Source organism: Microcaecilia unicolor, chromosome 6, assembly GCF_901765095.1.
Source record: "Microcaecilia unicolor chromosome 6, aMicUni1.1, whole genome shotgun sequence".
In the NCBI taxonomy this organism is placed as follows: Eukaryota; Metazoa; Chordata; class Amphibia; order Gymnophiona; family Siphonopidae; genus Microcaecilia; species Microcaecilia unicolor.
In genome coordinates this window covers 14,822,285-14,849,639 of record NC_044036.1, presented here as the reverse complement: position 1 = coordinate 14,849,639, position 27,355 = coordinate 14,822,285, and the positions used below count along the sequence as shown (strand labels likewise).

The 27,355-nt window shown below is 42.1% G+C and overlaps 1 protein-coding gene across 1 annotated transcript in view; it reads left to right on the top strand.

Annotated features, from left to right (window-relative positions):
* Positions 1 to 27,040, top strand: part of DMBX1 (diencephalon/mesencephalon homeobox 1) — a 92,623-nt gene extending 65,583 nt beyond the window's left edge. The window contains exons 4-5 of the mRNA XM_030206315.1: positions 8,602 to 8,956; positions 25,715 to 27,040. Of these exons, the coding sequence (XP_030062175.1) occupies positions 8,602 to 8,956; positions 25,715 to 26,115 (756 nt within the window). The 3' untranslated portion in view covers positions 26,116 to 27,040. The remainder of the gene's footprint in view (positions 1 to 8,601; positions 8,957 to 25,714) is intronic.
* Positions 27,041 to 27,355: the final 315 nt, after the last annotated feature.

Here is a 27,355-nt window from a genome sequence, read left to right as displayed (position 1 = left end):
AACCATCTCTTCTGCTGTCTTCCACTCCCAACCCCTATCCTTGGCACAATCCAGCATCTCCCCCCCCCCCACACTGTGATTCAGCATCACTCCCCCCCCCCCCCCCCCCATACGCACACTGGTCTATCTTAAAGGTGGTCTTTTGTTGGTCCCCAGCAGTGGCAGCATTATACATACACTGTCTGTGGCCTGGTTAGAAGCTTCCTCTCTGACCCATCCCATTATCAGGGTTGCCAGGTGCAAAATCTTTTCCCCACCCCTGACACCCCCGCCCCTGCCATCATCAACCCCGCCCCCGCCGTCATCGGCCCCGCCCAGGACGTCACTAACCCCGCCTAAAACGTCACTAGCCCTGCCCCCGTGGCCCAAAAAAACCGCTAAAAAAACTGCGGAAAAACCCCAAAACAAGCCCAAAAAAACACAACCCGCTGCGGTCAAAACTTTCCCGCGGTGGGTTGCGGAAAACCGCCCAATTGGGCGGGAAAACCGCCCACCTGGCAACACTGCCTATTATGCACAAAGAGGAAGTGATGTCAGAGGGGGTGGGACAGGCCACAGTGAAAGCTTTAGAGGGAGGAGATAATCAGTCCTGAAGGGGACGGTGATAGGATTTGCTATACTGCCTTTCTAAGGTTACAGTCAACATGATTTACATATTATATACAAGTACTTGTTTTGTACCAGGGGCAATGGAGGATAAGTGACTTGTCCAGAGTCACAAGGAGGTGCAGTGGGGAAATAAATAAGTAAATAAAATACCTTTAACCCTTTAGTGTCCGATGTTCCCGTAATAAGCCATATGGGAACAGATTGATGGGAACATTGGACACTAAAGGGTTGTGTGATTAATCTCATTTACAAATTTGAATCAAAATGCAGCCCTAGTATAGATGTAGGTGCATGTAACTCTGGTTCCAGTATAGCCTGCCACTAGCACAGTTGTGGGGCAACCAGGGTCCTTGAGGACCCCAACCCAGTCGGGTTTTCAAGATTCCCACAACAAATATGCATGAGATTGATTTGCACGTTCTGCTTCCATTGTATGTAAATAGATCTCATACATATTCATTGCAGAGATCTTGAAAGCCCGACTGGGTCGTGGCCCTCAAGGACCGTGGCTACCCACCCCTGCGCTAGTATACATCCATGTGCTCACACGTCCAGTGTGTTCTCCTGTATTGTCTTTATTCATTTATAATAGTTTTTACATCTCTTTACAAGTCATTCACTTGTTAACAGAAACACAGCCTTAGAAAATATTAATAAGAAAAATGACAAAATATGAAATATATATATATAATATATATATATATATATATATATACTTCAGCTTTCTTAGGTCACTTTTAGGGGGACGTGAAAAAGAAATATAGGAGTATCTTAGGAAATTATAACATAAATTAAGACTGTGTGGAGACTCTGCTTATTATTTTATTTTTGTTACATTTGTACCCTGCGCTTTCCCATTCGTGGCAGGCTCAATGCGGCTTACATGGGGCAATGGAGGGTTAAGTGACTTACCAAGAGTCACAAGGAGCTGCCTGTGCCTGAAGTGGGAATCAAACTCAGTTCCTCAGTTCCACCACCCTAACCACTAGGCCACTCCTCCACTGTTGCTACTATTTGAGATTCTACATGGAATGTTGCTATTCCACTAGCAACATTCCATGTAGAAGTAGAAGTCGACCCTTGCAGATCACCAATGTAGCCGCGCAGGCTTCTACATGGAATGTTGCTAGTGGAATAGCAACATTCCATGTAGAATCTCCAATAGTAGCAACATTCCATGTAGAATCTCCAATAGTAGCAACAGAATCTCCAATAGTAGCAACATTCCATGTAGAATCTCCAATAGTATCTATTTTATTTTTGTTACATTTGTACCCTGCGCTTTCCCACTCATGGCAGGCTCAATGCGGCTTACATGGGGCAATGGAGGGTTAAGTGACTTGCCCAGAGTCACAAGGAGCTGCCTGTGCCTGAAGTGGGAATCAAACTCAGTTCCTCAGTTCCCCAGGACCAAAGTCCACCACCCTAACCACTAGGCCACTCCTCCACTGTTGCTACTATTTCAGATTCTACATGGAATGTTGCTATTCCACTAGTAGAAGTCGGCCCTTGCAGATCACCAATGTGGCCGCGCAGGCTTCTGCTTCTGTGAGACTCACAGAAACAGAAGCCTGCGCAGCCTTCTACATGGAATGTTGCTAGTGGAATAGCAACATTCCATGTAGAATCTCCAATAGTAGCAACATTCCATGTTGAATCTCCAACAGTAGAAACATTCCATGTAGAATCTCCAATAGTATCTATTTTATTTTTGTTACATTTGTACCCTGCGCTTTCCCACTCGTGGCAGGCTCAATGCGGCTTACATGGGGCAATGGAGGGTTAAGTGACTTGCCCAGAGTCACAAGGAGCTGCCTATGCCTGAAGTGGGAATCGAACTCAGTTCCTCAGGCCCAAAGTCCACCACCCTAACCACTAGGCCACTCCTCCACTGTTGCTACTATTTGAGATTCTACATGGAATGTTGCTATTCCACTAGCAACATTCCATGTAGAAGTAGAAGTCGACCCTTGCAGATCACCAATGTGGCCGCGCAGGCTTCTTCATGGAATGTTGCTAGTGGAATAGCAACATTCCATGTAGAATCTCCAACAGTAGAAACATTCCATGTAGAGCCTCCAATAGTATCTATTTTATTTTTGTTACATTTGTACCCTGCGCTTTCCCACTCATGGCAGGCTCAATGCGGCTTACATGGGGCAATGGAGGGTTAAGTGACTTGCCCAGAGTCACAAGGAGCTGCCTGTGCCTGAAGTGGGAATCAAACTCAGTTCCTCAGTTCCCCAGGACCAAAGTCCACCACCCTAACCACTAGGCCACTCCTCCACTGTTGCTACTATTTCAGATTCTACATGGAATGTTGCCATTCCACTAGTAGAAGTCGGCCCTTGCAGATCACCAATGTGGCCGCGCAGGCTTCTGCTTCTGTGAGTCTGACGTCCTGCACGTATGTGCAGGACGTCAGACTCACAGAAACAGAAGCCTGCGCAGCCTTCTACATGGAATGTTGCTAGTGGAATAGCAACATTCCATGTAGAATCTCCAATAGTAGCAACATTCCATGTAGAATCTCCAACAGTAGAAACATTCCATGTAGAATCTCCAATAGTATCTATTTTATTTTTGTTACATTTGTACCCTGCGCTTTCCCACTCGTGGCAGGCTCAATGCGGCTTACATGGGGCAATGGAGGGTTAAGTGACTTGCCCAGAGTCACAAGGAGCTGCCTATGCCTGAAGTGGGAATCGAACTCAGTTCCTCAGGCCCAAAGTCCACCACCCTAACCACTAGGCCACTCCTCCACTTACTTGTCCAACAATATTTTAGTCTTTTTTTCAAATCTAGAAAAATGTTTAATTGTTCTGGTGTATAAAATATATACTTAGTTTCTCCTAATCTTATGGAGCATTTACATGGATAAGCAAGGAAGAATGTGGCCCCAAGATCCAACACTTGCCCGCTCCTCTGGATATCTCCGCAGCGGGCCCTACCGCCCCGTCCTTTGAAGAGACTCCGGCGAGGAAGTGATCTAGGCTTTGTAAGACTGTAGAGGAGGTCGGGGTAGGCGGGGGAACAAACCTCAGCGTTCCTTTTCTTTTGGTATGAGGCATCTTAATTCAGGCATTGGTTTTAAAAATCCAGCAGAAGCCCAGCATTCACTCACCAAACGCCTTCACACCGCCATCTTGACACGCCCCTTCCCCTTCCATGCCTTCTCTCCCCTCCTGTATTGTCTTTGGCGAACAAATAATTTGCATTCAGGAGGTCTTTTTACAAAGGTGTGGTAGCGTTTTTAGCGCATGCTAAACGCTAGGAATATATGGGCATGCTATAAACACTACCGCGCCTTTTGTAAAAGGCCCAGTCAATTAGGTTACTTCATTGGGAACAATTTTTTTTTTCTTTTGGGTAATGCGTTAGGAAACCCTGTGCTGGTTGCCGCATCTCAAAAGATATAGTGGAATTAGAAAAGGTGCAGAGAAGGGCGACGAAAATGATGATAAAGGGGATGGGACGACTTCCCTATGAGGAAAGGCTAAAGTGGCTAGGGCTCTTCAGCTTGGAAAAAAGGCGGCTGAGGGGAGATATGATAGAGGTCTATAAAATAATGAGTGGAGTTGAACGGGTAGATGTGAAGCATCTGTTCACGCTTTCCAAAAATACTAGGACTAAGGGGGCATGCGATGAAGCTACAATGTAGTAAATTAAAAATGAATCGGAGAAAAGTTTCTTCACTCAACGTGTAATTAAACTCTGGAATTCGTTGCCAGAGAAAGTGGTAAAGGTGATTAGCTTAGCGGAGTTTAAAAAGGTTTGGACAGCTTCCTAAAGGAAAAGTCCATAGACCATTATTAAATGGACTTGGGAAAAATTCGCTATTTCTAGGATATGCAGTATAAAATGTTTTGTGCATTTTGGGGATCTTGCCGGGTATCTGTGACCTGGATTGGCCACTGTTGCAGGCGGGATGCTGGGCTTGATGGACCTTTCGTCTTTCCCTGTATGGCAATACTTACGATATTAACACAGATCCCTAACACACAGCTTTCTGCAACAGCTCCCTTGGGAACCGTTTACAATTCTGACAATCAGTCTCAACAAAGATAGAGGAATTAGAGAAGTCACAGAGAAAGGCAGCAAAAATGGTTAAGGGAACAAAACAACTCCCCGATGAGGAAAGGTAACGAGATTAGGGCTCTTCAGCTTGGCGAAGAGACAGCTGAGGGCAGATAATGATGTCTATCAAAACCTGAAGAGAATCAGTTTTTACTCTTTCAAAAAATACAAAGACTAAGGGACGCGCTAAGAAGTTCCAAAGTAGCACATTTTAAACAAATCTGGCAAGACCATTTTTTTCACTCATTACATAATTAAGTTCGGGAACTCATTGCCAGATGTGGTAAAAACACTTAACAGCCGAGTTTAGAAAGGGTTTGGACATGTTCCTGGAGGCAGAGTTAACAAACCATTACTAACCAGATAGACTTGGGGAAAGCCACTGCCTGTCCCTGGGGGCAGTACAGAAATGTATCCACTTTTTGGGAAACTGACTTGCATTGGCCACTGTTAGAAACAGGATATTGGGGCTTGGTAGAACTTTAGTCTGACTCAGTATAGCAAGTCGAACTAAAATTACTTGTTAGCATCGTTCAACCACCTCTCCTAAATGCATCTAGGGGTGTCCACTGAGTGGCATAAAATCTTACCATAAAACTGGCAAATCCAGTTCTTCAACCCCAACTCTGCATTCAATATACCAAGTTATATATCTATAGATACTGATACACACAGATTTCAGTGGCAGGTTAGTAACAGAATCCACAAATGGCAAATATAAACTTAAAACAAAACAGAGAAAATTATGGGAATCAATCACATGATAGTGCTCGTATCTAAATTCCCATAAATAACCAATTTTCACTAATCTTATATTATAAGGTATGGTTCCTGAGCAATGCTCTTCCCAGGTTATTTTTCCCCACATATTCCAACCAAAAGTGTTGGTTCAATGTGGCTTACATTTTACATCACCTAAATATATGACATATTACATTGTTGTTGGAAGTGTCCGTGTGTCCTTATCCGGTTTCTGATCGTAGTTTGCACTTTGTGGTATTTTGTGGTGTGTTTTTATTATTGTCCGGAGACATTAAATAGCGATTTGCTGAAAAAGTGGGCTTTCACATGTTTTCGTAAAGTTAGGTCGTCGGTCGTCTGTTTCAGGAGTTTCGGTAGTGTATTCCATGTCTTGGGACAGACCAATGTGAAGTTGGTTGAGTATGCAGATTTGTATTTTAGGACTTGACATTTTGGGAAATGTAGGGGTCAAATGGGTTCTTGCGCCTTTTATTGTGTTGTGTATAGGCAGGTCTGTTGGGTTAGTGATGTATTCAGGTGCAAGGCCAAAACGTATTCTGTAGGTCAGGGTGCAGATCTTAAAAGATATACGTGCTCTGATGGGTAGCCAGCGAAGTTTTCGGAGTAGTGGTTTTGCACTTTCCAATCATTTTGTTCCAAATATTAGTCTAGTTGGTGTATTTTGTGCTGTTTGCAGTTTCTTTAGTAGTTACTCCTTGCATCCTGCATAAATACTGTTTGAAGTAGTCTGCACGAGCTAAGACCATGGATTGGACTAAGGTGTGGAATACATCTCTCAAAGTATTTTTTATGGGGGGGGGGGGGGTGTCTGGTCCTTGTCGGTCGTATTAAGGTAGGATGCAGCACGATTTCTTCCTTATTATTTGCCCAATGTAGTGGTTCCCAAACCTGGGCCTGGAGGCTCCCCGGCCAGTCAGGGTTTCAGGATATCCACAATGAATATTCATGAGAGAGATTTGCGTGCAGTGGAGGCAGTGCGTGCAAATCTCTCTCGTGCATATTCATTGTGGATATCCTGAAACCCTGTCTGGCCGGGGTGCCTCCAGGACCAGGTTTGGGAACCACTGGGTTAATGCATCTGTCCCCAGAAGCTGTTTTATGTTTCTTGCTTAGCTGATGGGAAATCACATTTCCTTATCCTAAGTAGATGCTGGCAACTCTTCATTTCACTGTGCCCACAAAATTTATTCCCTGTAGTAGTTTTCTGGTAATTCTTTAGTAGAGAGGTGTGGTAGCTGTGTTAGTCCACTTTTTTTTTTTTTTTAAATTTTGTTTTTATTGCAATTTCAATTACCAATCAAGTAAACACTTGTACAGAAAGGTATACTATCCTATATAATAATTCTCACCTCCAACGTTCCATGCTTGGGACCGTGGCTCCCTGGCTGCAAGTGGTCTGCGAGGCAGACACGCACGGACATCACTGACGTCAACACAGCTGATTCCAAGGCAAGGGGAGGAGCTACGTGTGTTTCCCTACTCCTCCTAATGCCTCGGAATCAGCTGTCACCCTCCCCCCGCGCTATGGCCCCCTCGAAACCCACCCCCTCCCGCGAACCTGTCGATTTCCCCCCCCCCGCCGGAACGCCGAAAACTGCCGCCACTGTTGTTGTGCTACCTTCCCGTAGGTTGTTCAATCATCTTCTTAGAAAGTTTAACTCCGTGCGTCTGACGTCAGACGCACGGAGTTAAACTTTCTAAGAAGATGATTGAAGAACCTACGGGAAGGGAAGGTAGCACAACGGCGGTGGCGGCAGTTTTCGGCGTTCCGGGGGGGGGGATCGACAGGTTCGCGGGAGGGGGTGGGTTTCGAGGGGGCCATAGCGTGGGGGGGGGGGAATTGCCTGCCTAAGGCCCATTTCCTTGCCTACAGAAACGGGCCTTTTTTTACTAGTTTTGATATAAATTCAAGGAAAACATAAATTGTATAATAAAAAGGAAATAGATACACTCTTAAGTCCTCATTTTGGATCCAAGATTAACACACACAGAGTAGATTCTTTAAGAAAACAGTTTAAAGTAAATAAAGAATCTGAAATTATCAATGCCTTACTTTTAAGCAGAACTCACTAATTTTTTGGCTATAAGAAATTCTGTTAATAGCCTAGGCTAAAAAAAAACCCCATATTTTTCTGACTTGTATTTTATCACACATTTACATGGGTAATGAAGAAAAAAGGTTGCCCCAATCTGAAGCACTTCTAATTTTAACGATAAGAACTGTTGACGCCTTTTTTGGGTTTCTCTTGCCACATCTGGGAAAATACTTATTTTATGTCCCAAAAAATTCCTTATCCTTATTTTTGAAGAATTTCTTCATTATCCAAACTTTATCTATAGTCAATGCCACTGTTGCTAATAATGTAGATGGAAAGATTCTTTCTGTGTCCGAAGACTCCAAAATAGCTGATACATCCAAGGGTGGCTGATCTTGTTCAATATTAATTTGGTCTGATATCGGTTTACATGGCAAATAGTACACCTGGGAGAATGGAGGTATAGTTTCATCCGGAGCTCCTAATATCTCTTTTATATATCTTCGTAACATTTCCCTAGGAGTCACTAAAAGTGACCTTGGGAAATTCAAAAATCTTACGTTGTTAACTCTTAAGGAATACGTTAGTCCACTTTTAAAGGTAATCAATAGAAATCAAACCAAAATAAAACATGGAAAAGAAAATAAGATGATACCTTTTTTATTGGACATAACTTAATACATTTCTTGATTAGCTTTCGAAGGTTGCCCTTCTTCGTCAGATCGGAAATAAGCAAATGTTGGTAGATGACAGTATGTATGAACGAAACATCAAAGCATTTCAATGATAGTCTATATGCATGGAGACAGGGGATGAGTGAAAACATCAAAGCATTTCAGTGACAGTCTATATGCATGGAGACATGGGATGAGTGCATGGTAATTCTTAGAAACACAGAAATAAAAGAATTGCCAAAGAGAGGAAAATTCTGTATACTTCCCTCAAGATTTGACCAAACTTAAACATAAATAAGAAATCTGTATGTTACCTAAATTGTAATTCGCTTTTCTGTATGTTTTTAGCGTAATATAAGAATTTAAATCAAATGATGGCCATTCTGTAAGGGTAAATTGTTAAAAAAAATAACTTCTCTTTGATCTTTCTTTTGGAATTCAAGGTTTGGTTTAAAAACAGACGTGCCAAATTTCGCAAGAAGCAACGCAGCTTGCAGAAGGAGCAGCTGCAGAAACAGAAGGACTCCGAGGTAGGCCGTGGTGACGGAAAGACAGAAGGTCCGGCGCCGGAAGCAGCCGCCCCCTCCTCCGACACGCAGAAACCCCAAGGCCGGCCAGTCGAGTCCCACGCCGAGATGACCCTGACTCTGTCCGAGCAGTCAGCCAGCGAGTCGGCAACCGAGGAGCAGACGGAGAGTGAGGAACAACCCCAGGTGCTCTCTGATGAACCAAAGGCTGAAAAAAGCCCCAGTGCTGATGTCAAACCATTGGGCTGCAAGCGGACCAGTCCCAAACCAGGTTAGTGTAGGTGTCTGATGAAACTTGAACACCAGAAATCCAGAACCAATGTGCACGTTTTCTCCTGGTTTAGGACACCACAAAAATATCAAGACCCCCTCCCCCAAGTTGAAAGACAAAAGATAATTACTATTAAATGTGTATCAAAGATTTGCACAATAATAAGACTTCAAATATCCATCTATTAAAGGGTATTAAGCCCTTAAAGCATGGTAAGCACACAAAATAGGGTACTGCACAAATATGTTAAAACATTTTGCGGTATTCCACTTTTTCCATGTGCTAAACCATGCGTTTAATTTTTTAAATTTTTTTTTCCTCAGAGGGGGTGTGGCATGGATGGAGCATGGGCATGGAAGTGTTAACCAGCTAGCACGTTACGTTATATTAAATAGGAGGGGCTAAGTGTTCCCATGTTATCTGTCGGGAAATTGTAACATTAGCGCAAGACCTACAAATGAACACAATAAAATAAAGCCCTACGAAAGTGTTGCGTTAAAGTCTGTGCTTAGTGTACGGTAAAGTCTCACACTATAACGCATTAAACCCAGATTTTACCAAATTTTAGTAAAATGGCCCCTAAATTAAATAATAACAGTGCTGGAGGCGAGGGAAAGTGCCATGAAACAAAACTTGGTTATTCAGGGTATTCAAGGTTAGGTAATAGCTGCAGTCACCCAAAGCGCAAACCGCCTTGAGAGTGGGCAACTAACTGAAACACGAGCAATCAGGGCCGCAGAGAGAGACAGCCGGGCCCGGGGCAGGACCGCCCCCCCCCCTCCACCTGGACCGCCACTGCATTGTCCCCACTCCCACTCAGGGCACCGCCCCTTACCTTCCTGTATCGACTCCTTCCTTGGTGTATCATCTCCTGTGTACTGGGATCTGGGTTATTACGTTAATGCAATCATCTGGGTCCTGGCACACAGCAGCACGAAAGAGACAGACCCAGAAGCAGGCAGGAAGAAAGAAGCTTCTGCTACATCGAAGCTTTGCCTGCGCTGGGCCCCCTCTGCCTCCCCTCTCGACGGCCCTGCAAGCAACAACATAAAAGCTGGTTTCCAACCGACCCTCTTGCAGCTCAGCGGCTCTATTAAAGAATTCATGGAACGCAACAAGAGTTGAGTGCTTTCTGTAGTTCCCTCTCCCATCCTGTTGTAGGCAGGAGGAGAAATGGTTGCAACTAGGGGCCACAGCTGTTCCCTTTCCTTCGAAGTCCTAACTGTACCCTGCTGGCAGTGAAAGACGTGGAGAGAACCACAGCAGCAGAGAAGCAATGAATGACGTGGGGATGGAAGAGGAGTTCAACCCAGAGAGCAGGTGGGGTGAATGCTGGTGGGAAGGAGCAATGACCAGGAGTGAAGAAGAGGGTGAATCCTACAGATGGGGGGGGTCAACGAGATGGGTAAGTGCAGGAGGAGATTCATTGGGAGGATTGAGCATGGTGAAGGGAGGGGGTAGTGAATGATAGAGAGAAACATAAGGGCTGGTAAATGATAGATGAATGAGGAAGGTGGGGTTGATGCTAGGGGGTGGAGACAGGATGAGGATAAAACGCACATAAGAAGAAAGGGAGAGAGCAGTAGGGATCAGTGGTAGTGAGGGTGAGTGTGAGGAAGACAAGGAAAACAAATATGATTGACTGTCAGGGGTGCTAAAATACCTAATAAAGGGCTTGGAGCCCAAACCACCTGCCAGGAACACACACAACACTCTCATAGGCACTAGTAGAAACACGATTCCCTCTCAAGTCTACTGAGGTTTGGAGTGACTAAAATCTAGCACCATCTAGTGGTCCTTTAGGGAGAGGTGACTTGATATATTGCCTTTCTGTGGTTTTTGCAACTACATTCAAAGTGGTTTGCATAGTATATACAGGTACTTATTTGTGTCTGGGACAATGGAGGGTTAAGTGACTTGCCCAGAGTCACAAGAAGTAGCAGTGGGAATCAAACCCTGTTCCCCAGGATCTAATTTTGCTGCACTAACCACTAGGCTACTCCTCCACGAGCAACATTCCATGTAGAATCTCAAATAGGCTGGGATTCTGGAATCTTGCTATTCTTTAGGGTTCTACATGGAATGTTGCTACTCTTTTGAGATTGTGAATGGAATCTTGTTAATAGGACTTGATATACTGCCTTTCTGAGGTTTTTGCTCCTACATTCAAAGCAGTTCACATATATTCAGGTACTTATTTTGTACCAGGGGCAATGGAGGGTTAAGTGACTTGCCCAGAGTCACAAGGAGCTGCAGTGGGAATTGAAACCAGTTCCCAGGATCAAAGTCCACTGCACTAACCACTAGGCTACTCCTCCACTAGCAACATTCCATGTAGAAGCCTGCCCTTACAGATCAGCAATGCGGCCGCGCAGGCTTCTGTTTCTGTGAGTCTGACGTCCTGCACGCATGTGCAGGATGTCAGACTCACAGAAACAGAAGCCTGCGCGGCCGCGTTGCTGATCTGCAAGGGCAGGCTTCTGCATGGAATGTTGCTAGAGGAATAGCAACATTCCATGTAGAATCTCAAATAGGGAAAGGGAAATTTGACTTGATATACTGCCTTTCTGTGGGTTTTTTTTTTTGCAACTACATTCAAAGCAGTTTATATATATTCAGGTACTTATTTTGCACCAGGGGCAATGGAGGGTTAAGTGACTTGCCCACAGTCACAAGGAGCTGCAGTGGGAATCGAACCCAGTTCCCCAGAATCAGAGTCCGCTGCACTAACCACTAGGCTACTCCTCCACGAGCAACATTCCATGTAGAATCTCAAATAGGCTGGGATTCTGGAATCTTGCTATTCTTTAGGGTTCTACATGGAATGTTGCTACTCTTTTGAGATTGTGAATGGAATCTTGTTAATAGGACTTGATATACTGCCTTTCTGAGGTTTTTGCTCCTACATTCAAAGCAGTTCACATATATTCAGGTACTTATTTTGTACCAGGGGCAATGGAGGGTTAAGTGACTTGCCCAGAGTCACAAGGAGCTGCAGTGGGAATTGAAACCAGTTCCCAGGATCAAAGTCCACTGCACTAACCACTAGGCTACTCCTCCACTAGCAACATTCCATGTAGAAGCCTGCCCTTACAGATCAGCAATGCGGCTGCGCAGGCTTCTGTTTCTGTGAGTCTGACGTCCTGCACGCATGTGCAGGATGTCAGACTCACAGAAACAGAAGCCTGCGCGGCCGCGTTGCTGATCTGCAAGGGCAGGCTTCTGCATGGAATGTTGCTAGTGGAATAGCAACATTCCATGTAGAATCTCAAATAGGGAAAGGGAAATTTGACTTGATATACTGCCTTTCTGTGGTTTTTTTTTTTTTTTGCAACTACATTCAAAGCAGTTTATATATATTCAGGTACTTATTTTGCACCAGGGGCAATGGAGGGTTAAGTGACTTGCCCAGAGTCACAAGAAGTTGTAGTGGGAATCGAACCCAGTTCCCCAGGATCAAGGTCTGCTGCACTAACCACTAGGCTACTCCTCCACTCATTCCACCAATAAGAGCCAACCTCATCAGTGATGTCACAATGGCTTGATTGCCCGATACTTGGCTTACTTCTGATATTGTGATGTCATAAGGGAAAGGGGGAAAGGGAACTGGGACTTGATATATCGCCTTTCTCAGGTTTTTGCAACTACATTCAAAGTGGTTTAGGTATATTCAGGTACTTATTTTGTACCAGGGGCAATGGAGGGTTAAGTGACTTGCCCAGAGTCACAAGAAGTTGTAGTGGGAATCGAACCCAGTTCCCCAGGATCAAGGTCTGCTGCACTAACCACTAGGCTACTCCTCCAGTGGGAGTTACACATTTGCTGGTCTTTAGCTAGTTCCCAGTAGACGGTCTGCACATCACATCTCAGGATGTCCCTTAGCAACTGGCTGCCAGTTTCAGCACAAATGCCACACACTGAAAATGCAAAGACGCTACACTTCGTTTTGTGTGTGTGAGGGAAACCTTTATTCCTTTTACACTACATTACACAAGTCTTACAGCCCTCAAAAAACAATAACAAAAGGCTGAACCAACCATTCAAAAATTCACTTAACACTCTTAATAGATTATATGACTCAACAATATGTTCGACAAACCTTTGTAAAAAAAAAAAAAAAAGAATCAGAGCAGATACATTTTCTTAGTAAAAGAAATAGTCTTCAATAACTTCCGAAACATTAAGTAATCTCTAATTACTCGGAGTTCAAGAGGAAGACGCTTCCATAAGGTAACTGCTTGACATGAAATGGAAGTAGAGAGAAATCTAACCTACTTAATGTGGTGGAGCAACGTGTGTGTTATGTAGGTATGTGGGGAAGCCTTACTCCTGATGCGTCTGCCATACCTGTTCGGTTGGGGGGGTGGGGTGGGGGGGATGGAGGGGGGAATATGTGTGTGGACGTATGCAGTCCTGTCACAGTAGGCAAGCAAAATATGTCCCACCTGGACTTTGAAAACAGGAGGCACATATCACAGTCCAACAACAGTCTGTCCTGCACAACTGTTCTCTGCAACATGACAAGGAGGGTCACCTATCCCAGGTACCCGGATGGCACTATGTCTGGATATGGTCTTGTGTGTGTGTGCATGCGCACGTGTGGGTGTGTGCACTTGCATGTGTGTACATAGGTGTGGGTATATACATGGGTGTATGTTTGCATGCGTGTGTGCTTGTGTGTATGTGTGTGTATACAAATGGGGGGGGGGGTGTGTATACACTTGGGGTGTATGTGTGCATGTGAGTGTATATACACATGGGTGTTTCTGTTTGTGTGCACACATGGGTGTGTAAGGATGTGTGTGCACTTGTGCTTTTGTGTGTGCTTGTATACACAAGAATGTGTGTACACTTGTGTCTGTGTGGGTGTGTATGTCTGTGCATATGTGTGTGTATACACGTGGGTGTATGTGGGAGTGTGTATAGCTGTGTGTATACATGGGTGTAAGGATGTGTGTGCACTTGTGCGTGCTTGTATACACAAGAATGTGTGTACACTTATGTCTGTGTGTGTGCGCAAGTGGGTGTGTCTGTGCATATGTGTGTGTATACACGTGGGTGTGTGCACATGTGAGTGTGTATAGCTGTGTGCACACATGGTTGTGTGGGTGTGTGCGCACGAGTGCACCTGTTTTTCTAGCTGCTCACTAACAGGATACCAGAAAGAAGCCCTTCTCCCGAAGGACCGGTTCTCTGCTTAGTAAGGAGATGGCCCAAATAGGATTTGGATGGGGTACAGATAATAAAACAAGTGCTTATTAGTGTTCTGTTGATTTTCACAAGCAGAGGATTAAACAGAGTCATTTGTGATGCGGAGAATGTTCTGTGGGGCTCATTTAGCAAACTGCATCCCCCGTCGTGCGTCTGCAGGGAAAGCCTTTGATTAATCGGGCTCCTTCTGCTTCTGATGTTAGCTTTTAAGCATCAGAACAAATAACCCTCTAAATATTTAATTTTCAATAAGAAATACAGACCTTTACTAACTAAATTAATTACTTTAATTAGCCATCTAATGTTAATAGCCTAACTCTCCAGTTGATATTAATGGTGAAACATGAAGGCAGGAGCTATGGAGACCCTAACCACTTGCTTTCCTCCGGTTACTTTTTCATTGCAAGGGTACCAGCTGCCTGCAATCAATCCTCTGTAGGAGAGGAAAGAAAGTCGGTACGGCAGCAGGGAAAATTCAGTGCAGCAGAAGTTTCTACAGCAGACTGTCAGGCCTAATGAGCCAGTCTGTACATTGTTTCACTGAGAAAGGGTCTTCTTCAGAGTTCTCCATCCAGGGATAGAGACATTTCACATCGAATAAAGCAGAAACTATATAACTGGAGTATAAGAATAAGGTACAGGTTACAGTATATTCACGGGGAAGCCCATGCGCATATGTCATTTTTAAATGCCGCAACCGGCATTTAAAAAAAAATGCGATCACTGTCGGCTTTGCATATTGACCGGATAGGAGCTGCCTGGGTTCCCTGTCAAGTCTGCCCATCTGTGCCTCTGTATTGTGTTGTCACAGGTTTTACTTGATCTGTGGCCTTTTCCCTCCCTTGTCTTGTCACGATCATTGTTTGAGTCCTATTATCTATACTGAAAGTCTGTTGCGGGTCATCAATAGTCTCTCAGCGAACGTCTGTTACTGTTTGTCAGTACTGCTTCTTCACATACACAGAATTTCAAGCCGATACGGTGCCTGCTCCGTGACGCTCATAATCTTGTCCAGAAACACAAGCAAGAGGGTTTGAGAAACGCCACCTGAAACTGAACATGGCCAAGACTGAACTTATTGTTTTCCCACCCAAACCCACTTCTCCTCTCCCTTCACTCTCTATCTCAGTTGATAACACCCTCATCGTCCCCGTCTCATCTGCCCGCAACCTCGGTGTTATCTTCGACTCCTCCCTCTCCTTCTCTGCGCATATTCAGCAGATAGCCAAGACCTGTCGCTTCTTCCTCTATAACATTAGCAAAATTCGCCCCTTCCTCTCCGAGCACACCACCCGAACTCTCATCCACTCTCTCATTACCTCTCGCCTTGACTACTGCAACCTACTCCTCACCGGCCTCCCACTTAGCCATCTATCCCCCCTTCAGTCCATTCAGAACTCTGCCGCACGTCTTATCTTCCGCCTTAACCGATATACTCATATCACCCCTCTCCTCAAGTCACTTCACTGGCTTCCGATCAGATATCGAATACAGTTCAAGCTTCTCCTACTCACCTACAAATGCACTCGATCTGCAGCCCCTCCTTACCTCTCTACCCTCATCTCCCCTTACGTCCCTACCCGTAACCTCCACTCTCAAGACAAATCCCTCCTTTCAGTACCCTTCTCCACCACCGCCAACTCTAGGCTTCGCCCTTTTTGCCTCGCCTCACCCCATGCTTGGAACAAACTCCCTGAGCCCATACGCCAGGCCCCCTCCCTACCCATCTTCAAATCATTGCTCAAAGCCCACCTCTTCAATATCGCCTTCGGCACCTAATCACTTCATCTCTTCTCAGGAAATCTCATCTACCCCAACTTGACATTTCGTCTTTTAGATTGTAAGCTCTTCTGAGCAGGGACCGTCCTTATTCGTTAATTTGTACAGCGCTGCGTAACCCTTGTAGCGCTCTAGAAATGTTAAGTAGTAGTAGTGTTTATTACGGTAAACGTGGTTAACATGGAGAGGGCCAAAATCGAGAAGAGCCAGGGGTTCAAATTTCACTGGTACGGTGGAGCTGGAAGGGCCTTGGTTTGATTTCCCGGTTGGGACTTCCACTCTGGGTTACCTGGAGCTGAGGATGCCATGAAGACAGTGCTCAGAGCCTCAACAGCCGGGGCGCTGTTGCCATTGGCTGGAGTTTAAGTTTTTTATTTATGGCTTCATATATTGCAAAGTGCAGCAAGCGGGTTCTTCCATTATACGATGCCCTAATGTGGCTGTTCCACATGAACTTTATCTTACCACAACATCACCCTGTATTTGTTCACACCAGAGTCTGCAAACGCCTCTCCCGTACTACGTAAGCCACATTGAGCCTGCAAATAGGTGGGAAAATGTGGGATACAAATGTAACAAACAAAAAATAAATAAATACTATAAAATCATCTAATATAATAATTTGCTCCTGCAACGTTCCAATGTGTCTACCTGCGTTCGTAACCATCTCCTGACGTCAGCCAGCCTCCAGCGTTCCATTCCCCCTCACTGCCCCGCCCTCGCGTCAAAACGTAATGACGTCAGAGGGCGGAACAGTGAGAGGAAAGGGAACTCTGGAGGATGGCTGACGTGAGGAGATGTTACGAACGGAACGTTACAGAAGCCAGACAGAGCTTTCAGGTACAAATCAGCAAGTTGACTCCCGCTTCCTCCTCCCAGGCATTTTAAATGTCCATCAAAAAATTCTTTTAGCTAGCAGCTAGGACGTGGAAAATGTTTGATTAACAGAGCTGTTCGTCAGCATGGTCTGCTCCTGCTGTGTGGAGGGGGAGCAGGGGAGAGAGGAGAATCGCTGGGTGGCTGGAAGGGGGGCAGGAGAGAGAGGAGAATCGCTGGGTGGCTGGAGGGGGGGGCAGGGGAGAGAGGAGAATCACACACTCTCTCTCTTACAGACACACTCGCACCAGTGGCGTTCCTAGGGGGGCGGACACCCGGGGCGGCGCCCCGCCCCCCGGGTGCAGCGCCCCCCCCCCCCGATGCAGCGCGGACCCCCCGGTGAAAGACCCCCCCCGGGTGCATGCCGCTGGGGGGGGGGGGTGCCGCAGCGTGCACCTGCTGCGAGTTTACTAACTTTGCTCGTTCGCTGCAGCTCCCTCTGCCCCAGAACAGGAGGTAACCTGTTCCGGGGCAGAGGGAGCTGCAGCGAACAAGAGAAGTTAGCGAACACTTGCAGCAGGCACGCGCCGCGGCACCCCCCAGCGGCATGCACCTGGGGCGGACTGCCCCCACCGCCCCCCCTTGATACGCCACTGACTCGCACCCAGTCTCACTCTCTCTCTGTCACATACACACACTCGCACATTCACTCTTTCTCTCACACACACTCTCTCAAACATACACACTCCGAGGAAAACCTTGCTAGCGCCCGTTTCATTTGTGTCAGAAACGGGCCTCTTTTACTAGTATTACATAAAATTTGGAAACAAAATCTATAAAATGATAGAAAACCTCTTACATATATACATACAAAGAATAACAATTAACAGAGTGCAAGTACAGGTAGGCGGACTATCTGGTTGGACCCACCGGCATAACCCCCAACTGTCTTGTGGAAAAAAAAATATGGTTTGAACTTTGTGAACGATTGTTCCCCATGGCTCTCCAGGGGAAGGTCATTCCAGAGCTGTAGGCCAGAAAAAAAGGTGGATTGACGGGTGACACCCAGACGGCCAAATGAGGCAGGTACCAAAGGGAGCCAGGCTGCATGTCCTTTCACCTAGGAGGGTCCAAGAAAGCACAAAGGCAGACGGTCTGCAAGCTCCAAGATGGAAAAAATACAGAGCACATCGTAAAGAACGTAATTTATTAAAACAATTAAAAATTAATATAAATACATATGAAAAGTTAGCCCGACACAGGCCGTGTTTCGCCCAGCAAGGGCTGCTTCAGGGGCTACAAGAGATCATAACATAAATATAATTATTATATAGTTACTGTCACATGTATATAACAAATTACATATATATACCATAAATACACATGGAAAGACACATATATCAAGATTCACTATAGATATGTATATGTCCATAACACCAAAACCCACAAACAAAACATATAAATATATATGTGTATATAATCAGACAAGTATAATAAAACTTAAATATACAAATATATACTAAAAGTAAATATTAAAAAATCATATTAAAAAATCATCACATTCAGTAGGGACATGTATATAATAAAATGAACTACATATATATATATATATATATTTCTTTATAAAAAACATATATAATAAAACAAATATATATTTTTCTTCATAAAAGATAGCATAAGAGACTTATAAGAAAATGACATGGAAGACTTTTACAAAAATACAAATATACAAATAAGGTACACACCCACCTACACAAAAATCCTTTTAAGTTGGAAAAATAATGAATAATTAGCAAAATGCACTGTAAAGAGAAAAAGAAGGGGGAAAAAAAAATTAAAAAACAAACAAACAAAGAGTAAATCTAAAACCAAAAATCAAAAATCAGAAATACAAATGAATCCTAAAACGGGAACTCACATATGCTAGCAATCTCAGTGTGAAAAAAACAGCTCTTCGAGAGGGCCAAATCAACATAACCTAAAAAAATAATAATATTAATTCATATACAGATCAATAATATTATCAACATCATTCTTGTAAGGGGCTCAATTGCGGTTTCAGAAGGTGCTTGCTGGCGCATGATTTTAAATCATATATCTATTTACAAAAAGAGTAAAGAGATCAACATTCTATACTGCACAACTCCGATATCAGGGTATTGCTGCTGCTAATAGTATCGCTGAACAGTCGCCGTCAGGAAACTTATGTCAGCTCAACTTCTTACATACCATCTATCTAGTGTCTCCGTCAGAAAAAATATATATGTATATATATATATATAAGCTAGGCTTCTATCGAGCGTCTCTTGACTCTGAGGAAGGTTGAAATGCGCAAAAAAATGCAAGAAGTTAAATATCAAACATCCAGGGTGAGTTACTTATCTTATATTAATAGTGATGCAACAAATCGGCAAACGTCGAAGAAAACTAATAAGAACTACTTACATCCAGTCTATCTGGCGTCTCTTGCCTCTGAAGAAAGCCGAAAAAACGCGCGAAAAAATGCAGGAAGTTAAATACAGGATCTCCGGGTTAAAGTTCATGGTGTGGTACCACAACCAACGGGGGAAACAACGTGAATAGGAGTGTCACAACTAAACCAAGGGGGTCCAGAGAAAATTAAAATATGCACAGCGATACTTAATTAAAAAAGAAAGTATGCATAGAGATACTCAGTTAAAAAGAAAAATAATATATATCGTATCTCTTACATAACATCCAATTATACAGACTAAAATGGAGAATAATAGCAAAAGTATAAAACAGCGCAAAAAGTTAAAAGATAATGCAACAATAAAAATGAAAGGTATGATAAAAGAATTTCTGTGTGGTGGATGTTCAACATATCTATATCAGGTCAAATATATCTAATGGCATAAACGTCTAATATATAAAGGTCATAAGAAAACCGAAAGGTCTGTCTCAGAATTCAGACCATGGGGATGAAGAGTATTTAAATCATATATAAATTCTTGTTCCTTGCGTAGCAAGTGAATATCAACTGGTCCCCCTCTTAATCTGTTCTTATGGACATAGATTACACAAAACTTATATTCTTCAAATCTATGGCCTAAATCAATAGAGTGCTGTACCAGTGGTTTATCTAAAGATTTTCTTTTTAATGCACTTTTATGTTCTATGATCCTAGTCTTCAGTTTCCTTTTTGTTTCCCCTATGTAAACAAGGTTACATGGGCATATGGCTGTATATATGACTCGACTTGTTTGACAATTTGTAAATTCATAAAGTTTGATCTCTTTATTAGCTGATTGTATAAATAGATTCCTAGTTTTGACATTCACAATGCACACTGAGCATTTGCCACATGGATAATGGCCACTAGGGCGACTATTTAGTGGTGCATCAATTTCAGGTAATGTGGATGGTACCAAGAGATCTCTAAGATTCTTCTCTCTCTTGTAAGCAACAATCAGTTTCTTTTGTTCAAATACCTCTAAATTAGCAAGCAAATGCCAGTGCTTTTTGATAATATTAACAATAGGTTTAGACATATTTGTGTATGGTAGTGTGCAAACAATCTTCTCATTACCAATTCTGTGAACAGGCTTCAATAGTGTTTCTCTTGAAATGCCAGAGGTTTTTTCTAAACCTTCTCGTATGCATTTTGATGGATATCCTTTCTCTAAAAAGCGTTTGGATATATCTTTCGATCTTAATGTATATGTGTTAGTCTGAACATAGCCGCTTTAACCTGAGAAATTGACTATAAGGTAAATTTGTTTTAAGACTTTTGCTATGGCAACTCTCATAATTTAAATATTTGTTGACATCTGTTGGTTTTCGATAGATATCTGTTATAAATCTATTTTGAAGAATACTAATATTTATATCCAAGAAAGGAATACTTTTGTTACTGTAATTCATTTGAAATTTTAAATTGACATCCATAGTATTTAAACAATTGTAGAAATCTTTCAACTCACTTTCTGTACCTTTCCAAATCAAAAAAATGTCGTCTATGTATCTTTTCCACAGACATATTTTATCTATGTGTTTATTTTTGGATATGAATTTCTCCTCAAAGCGTGCTACATATAAATTAGCAATAGATGGTGCAAATGTAGAGCCCATAGCTATGCCTTTAATCTGTTGATAAAACTTACCATTAAACAAAAAGAAATTCTTAGTTAGTGCTAGAGTAGCCAGCTCAGTCACATATTGTACTGGAATCCTAGGATGTTTGTCACATTTAATCAATTCTTCTTGTATGATATCTATAGATTCATCTTGTGGGATATTGGTGTATAAACTTTCTACATCTAAAGTGGCTAGAATCATGTCTTTACTTGGAGTAATTTTGTCCAATGTATTAATCATATCTACTGAATCTCGTGTATATGATGGAATTTTATAAACCAGAGGACGCAAAAATTTATCTATAAAGATGGATAGTGGTTCTAATAACGAGCCACAGGCAGAAACTATAGGTCTGCCTGGGGGTTTGGACAAGGATTTATGTATCTTGGGTAGAATATATATGGTTGGTATAGTTGGTTCTTTAACAACCAAAAAATTAGCCTCCTTTTGTGTTAGATATTGTGCTTTTATACCTATTTCCACCAAAATGGAAATTTCATTCTGAATATCCTTTGTCGGATCTTTTTTCAAAATTTTATAAAAAGTTGGATCACTCAATTGCCTTTGGATTTCATGAATGTAGTCGTCCCTGTTCATTACGACTATGGCTCCCCCTTTGTCCGCAGGTTTTATAATAATATTTCTATCTTTTTGTAAAGTTTTAACTGCCACTTTCTCTTCTTTAGTCAAATTGTAAAAGGCCCTTTGCTTTCCTTGTTTCTCTAATGCTGTTATATCATTAAGCACTACAGTCTCATAGGTTTGTATCAAGTGATGGACATTGCCAGGCGGGAGCCATTTACTGTTTTGCTTGACTATTGAATGGTCAATGCAGTCCGACGGATTCTTGGAGAAAAATTCCATAATTCTCAATTTTCGTATAAACTTAAAAAATTCCACCCGAGTTTTGAATGCATTGTATTTCGGTGTTGGTATAAATGATAGTCCTTTACTTAGGACTCTCTCTTCAATATTGGTTAATTCTCTTCCTGAAATATTATATACTGTACTCAATACTTGTTTATGTTTTCCTGTCCATATTTGTTGAGAGAGAAGCCACCCCTTCCTCTGCCTCTACCACGGCCCCTTCCTCGATACGATAAATATCCTCTAGGATATTCTGAGGTGGAGGTCTCAGTGGTAGATTTCTTCTTCCAAAGCTGGTCTAAGTGATGCATTTGTTTGTTAATATTAATTCTTGGGGGTGTTGTGTACAGGGAGGCAGACGGATCAAATACCTCATCGTGATCACTTCTAGGGCGTTTCCTTTCTCTGATGGTTTGTGGACTTATAGGGAAATTGTTTCCTATTGCTTTATTATATAGTGTATTATGATTCACTATTTTACGAGAGTGGTCTATCTGTCTATTCGAATATCTACGTATATTCTTATTTCTCTGATTCTTATATCTATGCCATGGGTAAACACTATGGTTCTTATAATCCTGGTCATCTCTTCTGAACTTCTCAAACTTAATTAATCTTATATCTCGTTCGAACTGTTCCATACTCTTTTTAAAATCCTCATGTAAGAGATCAAAACATGCATCATTTTCTTTTAAAAAAACTAATTCCTTATCTAAATCTGCCTTAATTTTTTGTTCTTTCTCTTTGCATGTTTTGATAAGCAGGATCATGAGGTCTAACGAACACTTATTGAGTATAGCTTCCCATTGTAGCATAAATGTCTGGTCATCATTAAACATAGTAGATGCCTTGGTCATGCGTAATCCTCTCGGAATCCTTTTGTATCTGCAATATTCTAACAGCGATGAGCCATGTAATTCCGTCCTCTTCCATCTTTTGCTCAAATTCACTGCTTCTTCCCAGTGCTTGAGATTGTCCTCTAAAACATCAGGTTCTTTAAAAAAAGGTTCTGGTGGTAGCATCTCTTGAAGGCATTCTTCGTTAAAACTTAACACGTCTATCTGATTTAGGCCATAGATTTGAAGAATATAAGTTTTGTGTAATCTATGTCCATAAGAACAGATTAAGAGGGGGACCAGTTGATATTCACTTGCTACGCAAGGAACAAGAATTTATATATGATTTAAATACTCTTCATCCCCATGGTCTGAATTCTGAGACAGACCTTTCGGTTTTCTTATGACCTTTATATATTAGACGTTTATGCCATTAGATATATTTGACCTGATATAGATATGTTGAACATCCACCACACAGAAATTCTTTTATCATACCTTTCATTTTTATTGTTGCATTATATGGCATTATCTTTTAACTTTTTGCGCTGTTTTATACTTTTGCTATTATTCTCCATTTTAGTCTGTATAATTGGATGTTACGTAAGAGATACGATATATATTATTTTTCTTTTTAACTGAGTATCTCTATGCATACTTTCTTTTTTAATTAAGTATCGCTGTGCATATTTTAATTTTCTCTGGACCCCCTTGGTTTAGTTGTGACACTCCTATTCACGTTGTTTCCCCTGTTGGTTGTGGTACCACACCATGAACTTTAACCCGGAGATCCTGTATTTAACTTCCTGCATTTTTTCGCGCGTTTTTTCGGCTTTCTTCAGAGGCAAGAGACGCCAGATAGACTGGATGTAAGTAGTTCTTATTAGTTTTCTTCGACGTTTGCCGATTTGTTGCATCACTATTAATATAAGATAAGTAACTCACCCTGGATGTTTGATATTTAACTTCTTGCATTTTTTTGCGCATTTCAACCTTCCTCAGAGTCAAGAGACGCTCGATAGAAGCCTAGCTTATATATATATATATACATATATATTTTTTCTGACGGAGACACTAGATAGATGGTATGTAAGAAGTTGAGCTGACATAAGTTTCCTGACGGCGACTGTTCAGCGATACTATTAGCAGCAGCAATACCCTGATATCGGAGTTGTGCAGTATAGAATGTTGATCTCTTTACTCTTTTTGTAAATAGATATATGATTTAAAATCATGCGCCAGCAAGCACCTTCTGAAACCGCAATTGAGCCCCTTACAAGAATGATGTTGATAATATTATTGATCTGTATATGAATTAATATTATTATTTTTTTAGGTTATGTTGATTTGGCCCTCTCGAAGAGCTGTTTTTTTCACACTGAGATTGCTAGCATATGTGAGTTCCCGTTTTAGGATTCATTTGTATTTCTGATTTTTGATTTTTGGTTTTAGATTTACTCTTTGTTTGTTTGTTTTTTAATTTTTTTTCCCCCCTTCTTTTTCTCTTTACAGTGCATTTTGCTAATTATTCATTATTTTTCCAACTTAAAAGGATTTTTGTGTAGGTGGGTGTGTACCTTATTTGTATATTTGTATTTTTGTAAAAGTCTTCCATGTCATTTTCTTATAAGTCTCTTATGCTATCTTTTATGAAGAAAAATATATATTTGTTTTATTATATATGTTTTTTATAAAGAAATATATATATATATATGTAGTTCATTTTATTATATACATGTCCCTACTGAATGTGATGATTTTTTAATATGATTTTTTAATATTTACTTTTAGTATATATTTGTATATTTAAGTTTTATTATACTTGTCTGATTATATACACATATATATTTATATGTTTTGTTTGTGGGTTTTGGTGTTATGGACATATACATATCTATAGTGAATCTTGATATATGTTTCTTTCCATGTGTATTTATGGTATATATATGTAATTTGTTATATACATGTGACAGTAACTATATAATAATTATATTTATGTTATGATCTCTTGTAGCCCCTGAAGCAGCCCTTGCTGGGCGAAACACGGCCTGTGTCGGGTTAACTTTTCATATGTATTTATATTAATTTTTAATTGTTTTAATAAATTACGTTCTTTACGATCTGCTCTGTATTTTTTCCATCTTTCACCTAGGAGGTCACTACAGTGATCCAATAGAAAGAGTAGGGGGTAAGAGGCAGATATAAATGGAGAAAAAAAATCCCCAGATGCAAATGAAGGCTCATGGTGCAGATCATAGGAGACAACTTTTCAGAATGATTGTGGGTGCTAAGTCCAAAGGAAACAACCCCTCAATGGACACACACAATGAAATTTCTCAATATCGGGGTGCTCAAGCACCCACAGAGCCGGTTCCTATGGTGGAGATCCCAACCCTAGTTTCGATTCAGCTGGGAAAAATCGAAGCAGGAGAGAACTGCCACTTACTAATTTTATTTACTTTTTCCAGCATTTATTTACTGCCTAGACTTAAGTGGTTTAACATTTCTTTACAGCTACTAGCGCTGTCCCTACTGGGCTCACAATCTCAGTAGTATATTGTACCAGGAGGGCTAAGTGACTTGCCCAGGGTCACACGGAGCTACAGAGGGAATTGAACCCTATTCCACCCCAGCGACTTCAAAAACAGTGGGTCAGCTGGCTTCAAAGTTCTGCAATTCCATTAGAGCGCCTGTTTCCCAGCCTGCAGGGGGCAGTACTCACAGCCTCAGCACTGTTCCACGGAAACAATTGTGCCCCACAGCAAGTGGGAGGTGCCCTAGGGCCACATTAGGTTCTCCGGGAAACCTGCAGGGCTAAGGACTGTCACTCCAATTGCTGACCAGCATTGATCAGGGCTATAAAATAGGGAAATTCTCTGTACAGTTACAAGTGAAGGCGCATGGTGCTAGAGCCCAGGGTTATCTCCATCTGAACAGGAAGCCCAAAGGGGCGAGGAAACAGCCAAACTACAAAACCAGGAGGGATTTTCTCTCCCTCTAGAATCATGTGACGGCTCCTTGCCCTTGCGCTTCTCAATTTATGAAAAGACTTAAGTATTGGGCCTACAGAAATAATCATTTCTCTGTAGCTCTTGGTTTTATTACAAACCCACAAACGTTTACAATAACTTTTTGTTCTTTCTTTTTACAGACTCCCCAATCAATGCTGCAATAACACCTTCCTCCAGCAGTGCAATACCTCCTTCTCACTCTTACTCATCCTCCCCACTCAGTCTCTTCCGCCTGCAGGAGCAATTCCGGCAGCACATGGCAGCCACCAACAACCTGGTCCATTACTCTTCCTTTGACATGGGAAACCCTTCTACGGTGCCCTATTTGGGCATGAATGTCAACATGGCACCCCTGAGCTCTCTCCACTGTCAGTCCTACTACCATTCACTCTCCCATGCCCAGCAGGTCTGGTCCTCCCCCATCTTGCAGGCGTCAAGCGGTCTACCAAGCCTGAATAGCAAAACAACAAGTATCGAGAACCTGAGGCTCCGAGCAAAGCAACATGCTGCCTCCCTTGGACTTGATACCTTACCCAACTGACAGCAGACAGAAAAGAGCCCTCCTCGTTGAAAAATGACCACCAGAAAATGGGACGTTGGCACTGAATGTCTTCATCTTGAAATGAGAACAGGGACGGTCATACACTGGAGCAGGGACAGCCACCATTAAATGACTTTGACTTGAAATTAATTCTCCACTTTCTTCATTCACTTGAAATTGAAGTGTTTCCTGAGGGAAAAACAAAGAGGATATTTAAATATCTTAACTCTTGTTAAGAAAAAGTAATGTTCTTCAAAATAAACAAACATTAAGCGGAATTAAGTCTGTGATACTCCAAAGAATTTTGCTTTGGCGAGGACTGACGTGTACATGATACGATCAATATTCTCTCTTTCTCTGTATAAACATATACATATCTATATTTACTTGCTTTGTATAGAGTACCAGATGTTAAAATGTTCTTCTACTTGTGTGTTTGATGTCAGTGTTGCCTTATGCAGAGTGTGTTAACTTTTTTTTCAGTTTTCCTTATCCTTGAACCTCAGATGTCAGCATTAGAGTCTGGTGTCATTTGGAAAAAATTATGATCAGCCAAGATGAGAGGGATTAAGACTTTCAGCTTTTCCACCACAGCAAAACTTGTCAAATTCGAGGGCGGTAGCTACACCAGGAAACGGTGTAGACTTAGCTTCCTGTTTAAGCACTTCCTGTGGGAAAAGAGAAACTTCCTTCTTTTTTTTTTTAAAGCACTTCCAGGTCATCATTTAGAGGACATTCTCATTAAGGCTGAATTAGTGAGGAAAAAAGAAAACACTGACCTTTCTGCAGTTCATCAAGACGTTATAGGTTATTGATGCATTTGTTCACTACTGTATATCTTGTTTTATTTATAAATTATGTGTAAGAAAAATATTTGCAATTTACATAGACAACAGAGTCTTAAAAAGTAACAATAAAAAAAACTTGTATGGCTTCTGCTGCATTTGCAGAAATGTTGTGTTACATCATCTATCTGTCTTGGTCATGATTCGTATACAATTTGAAACAGGGGCGTAGCCAGAGAACAAATTTTGGGTGGGCCTGGGCAAGAAGTGGGTGGGCACCAAGTGTTCTCCTCCTCCCCCCCCCCCCCCCCCCCCCCCCCAAAAAAAAAAAATATCTCAGCTGACAGGAAACAAATTCTTTCCACCTTGGCAGTCTGCAGCAGGCATGCGATGAAAACTGATCATGCGCAGATGCCAGTATGGTGGAGAGTAGCATTTTCGTTACCAGCGGGGGA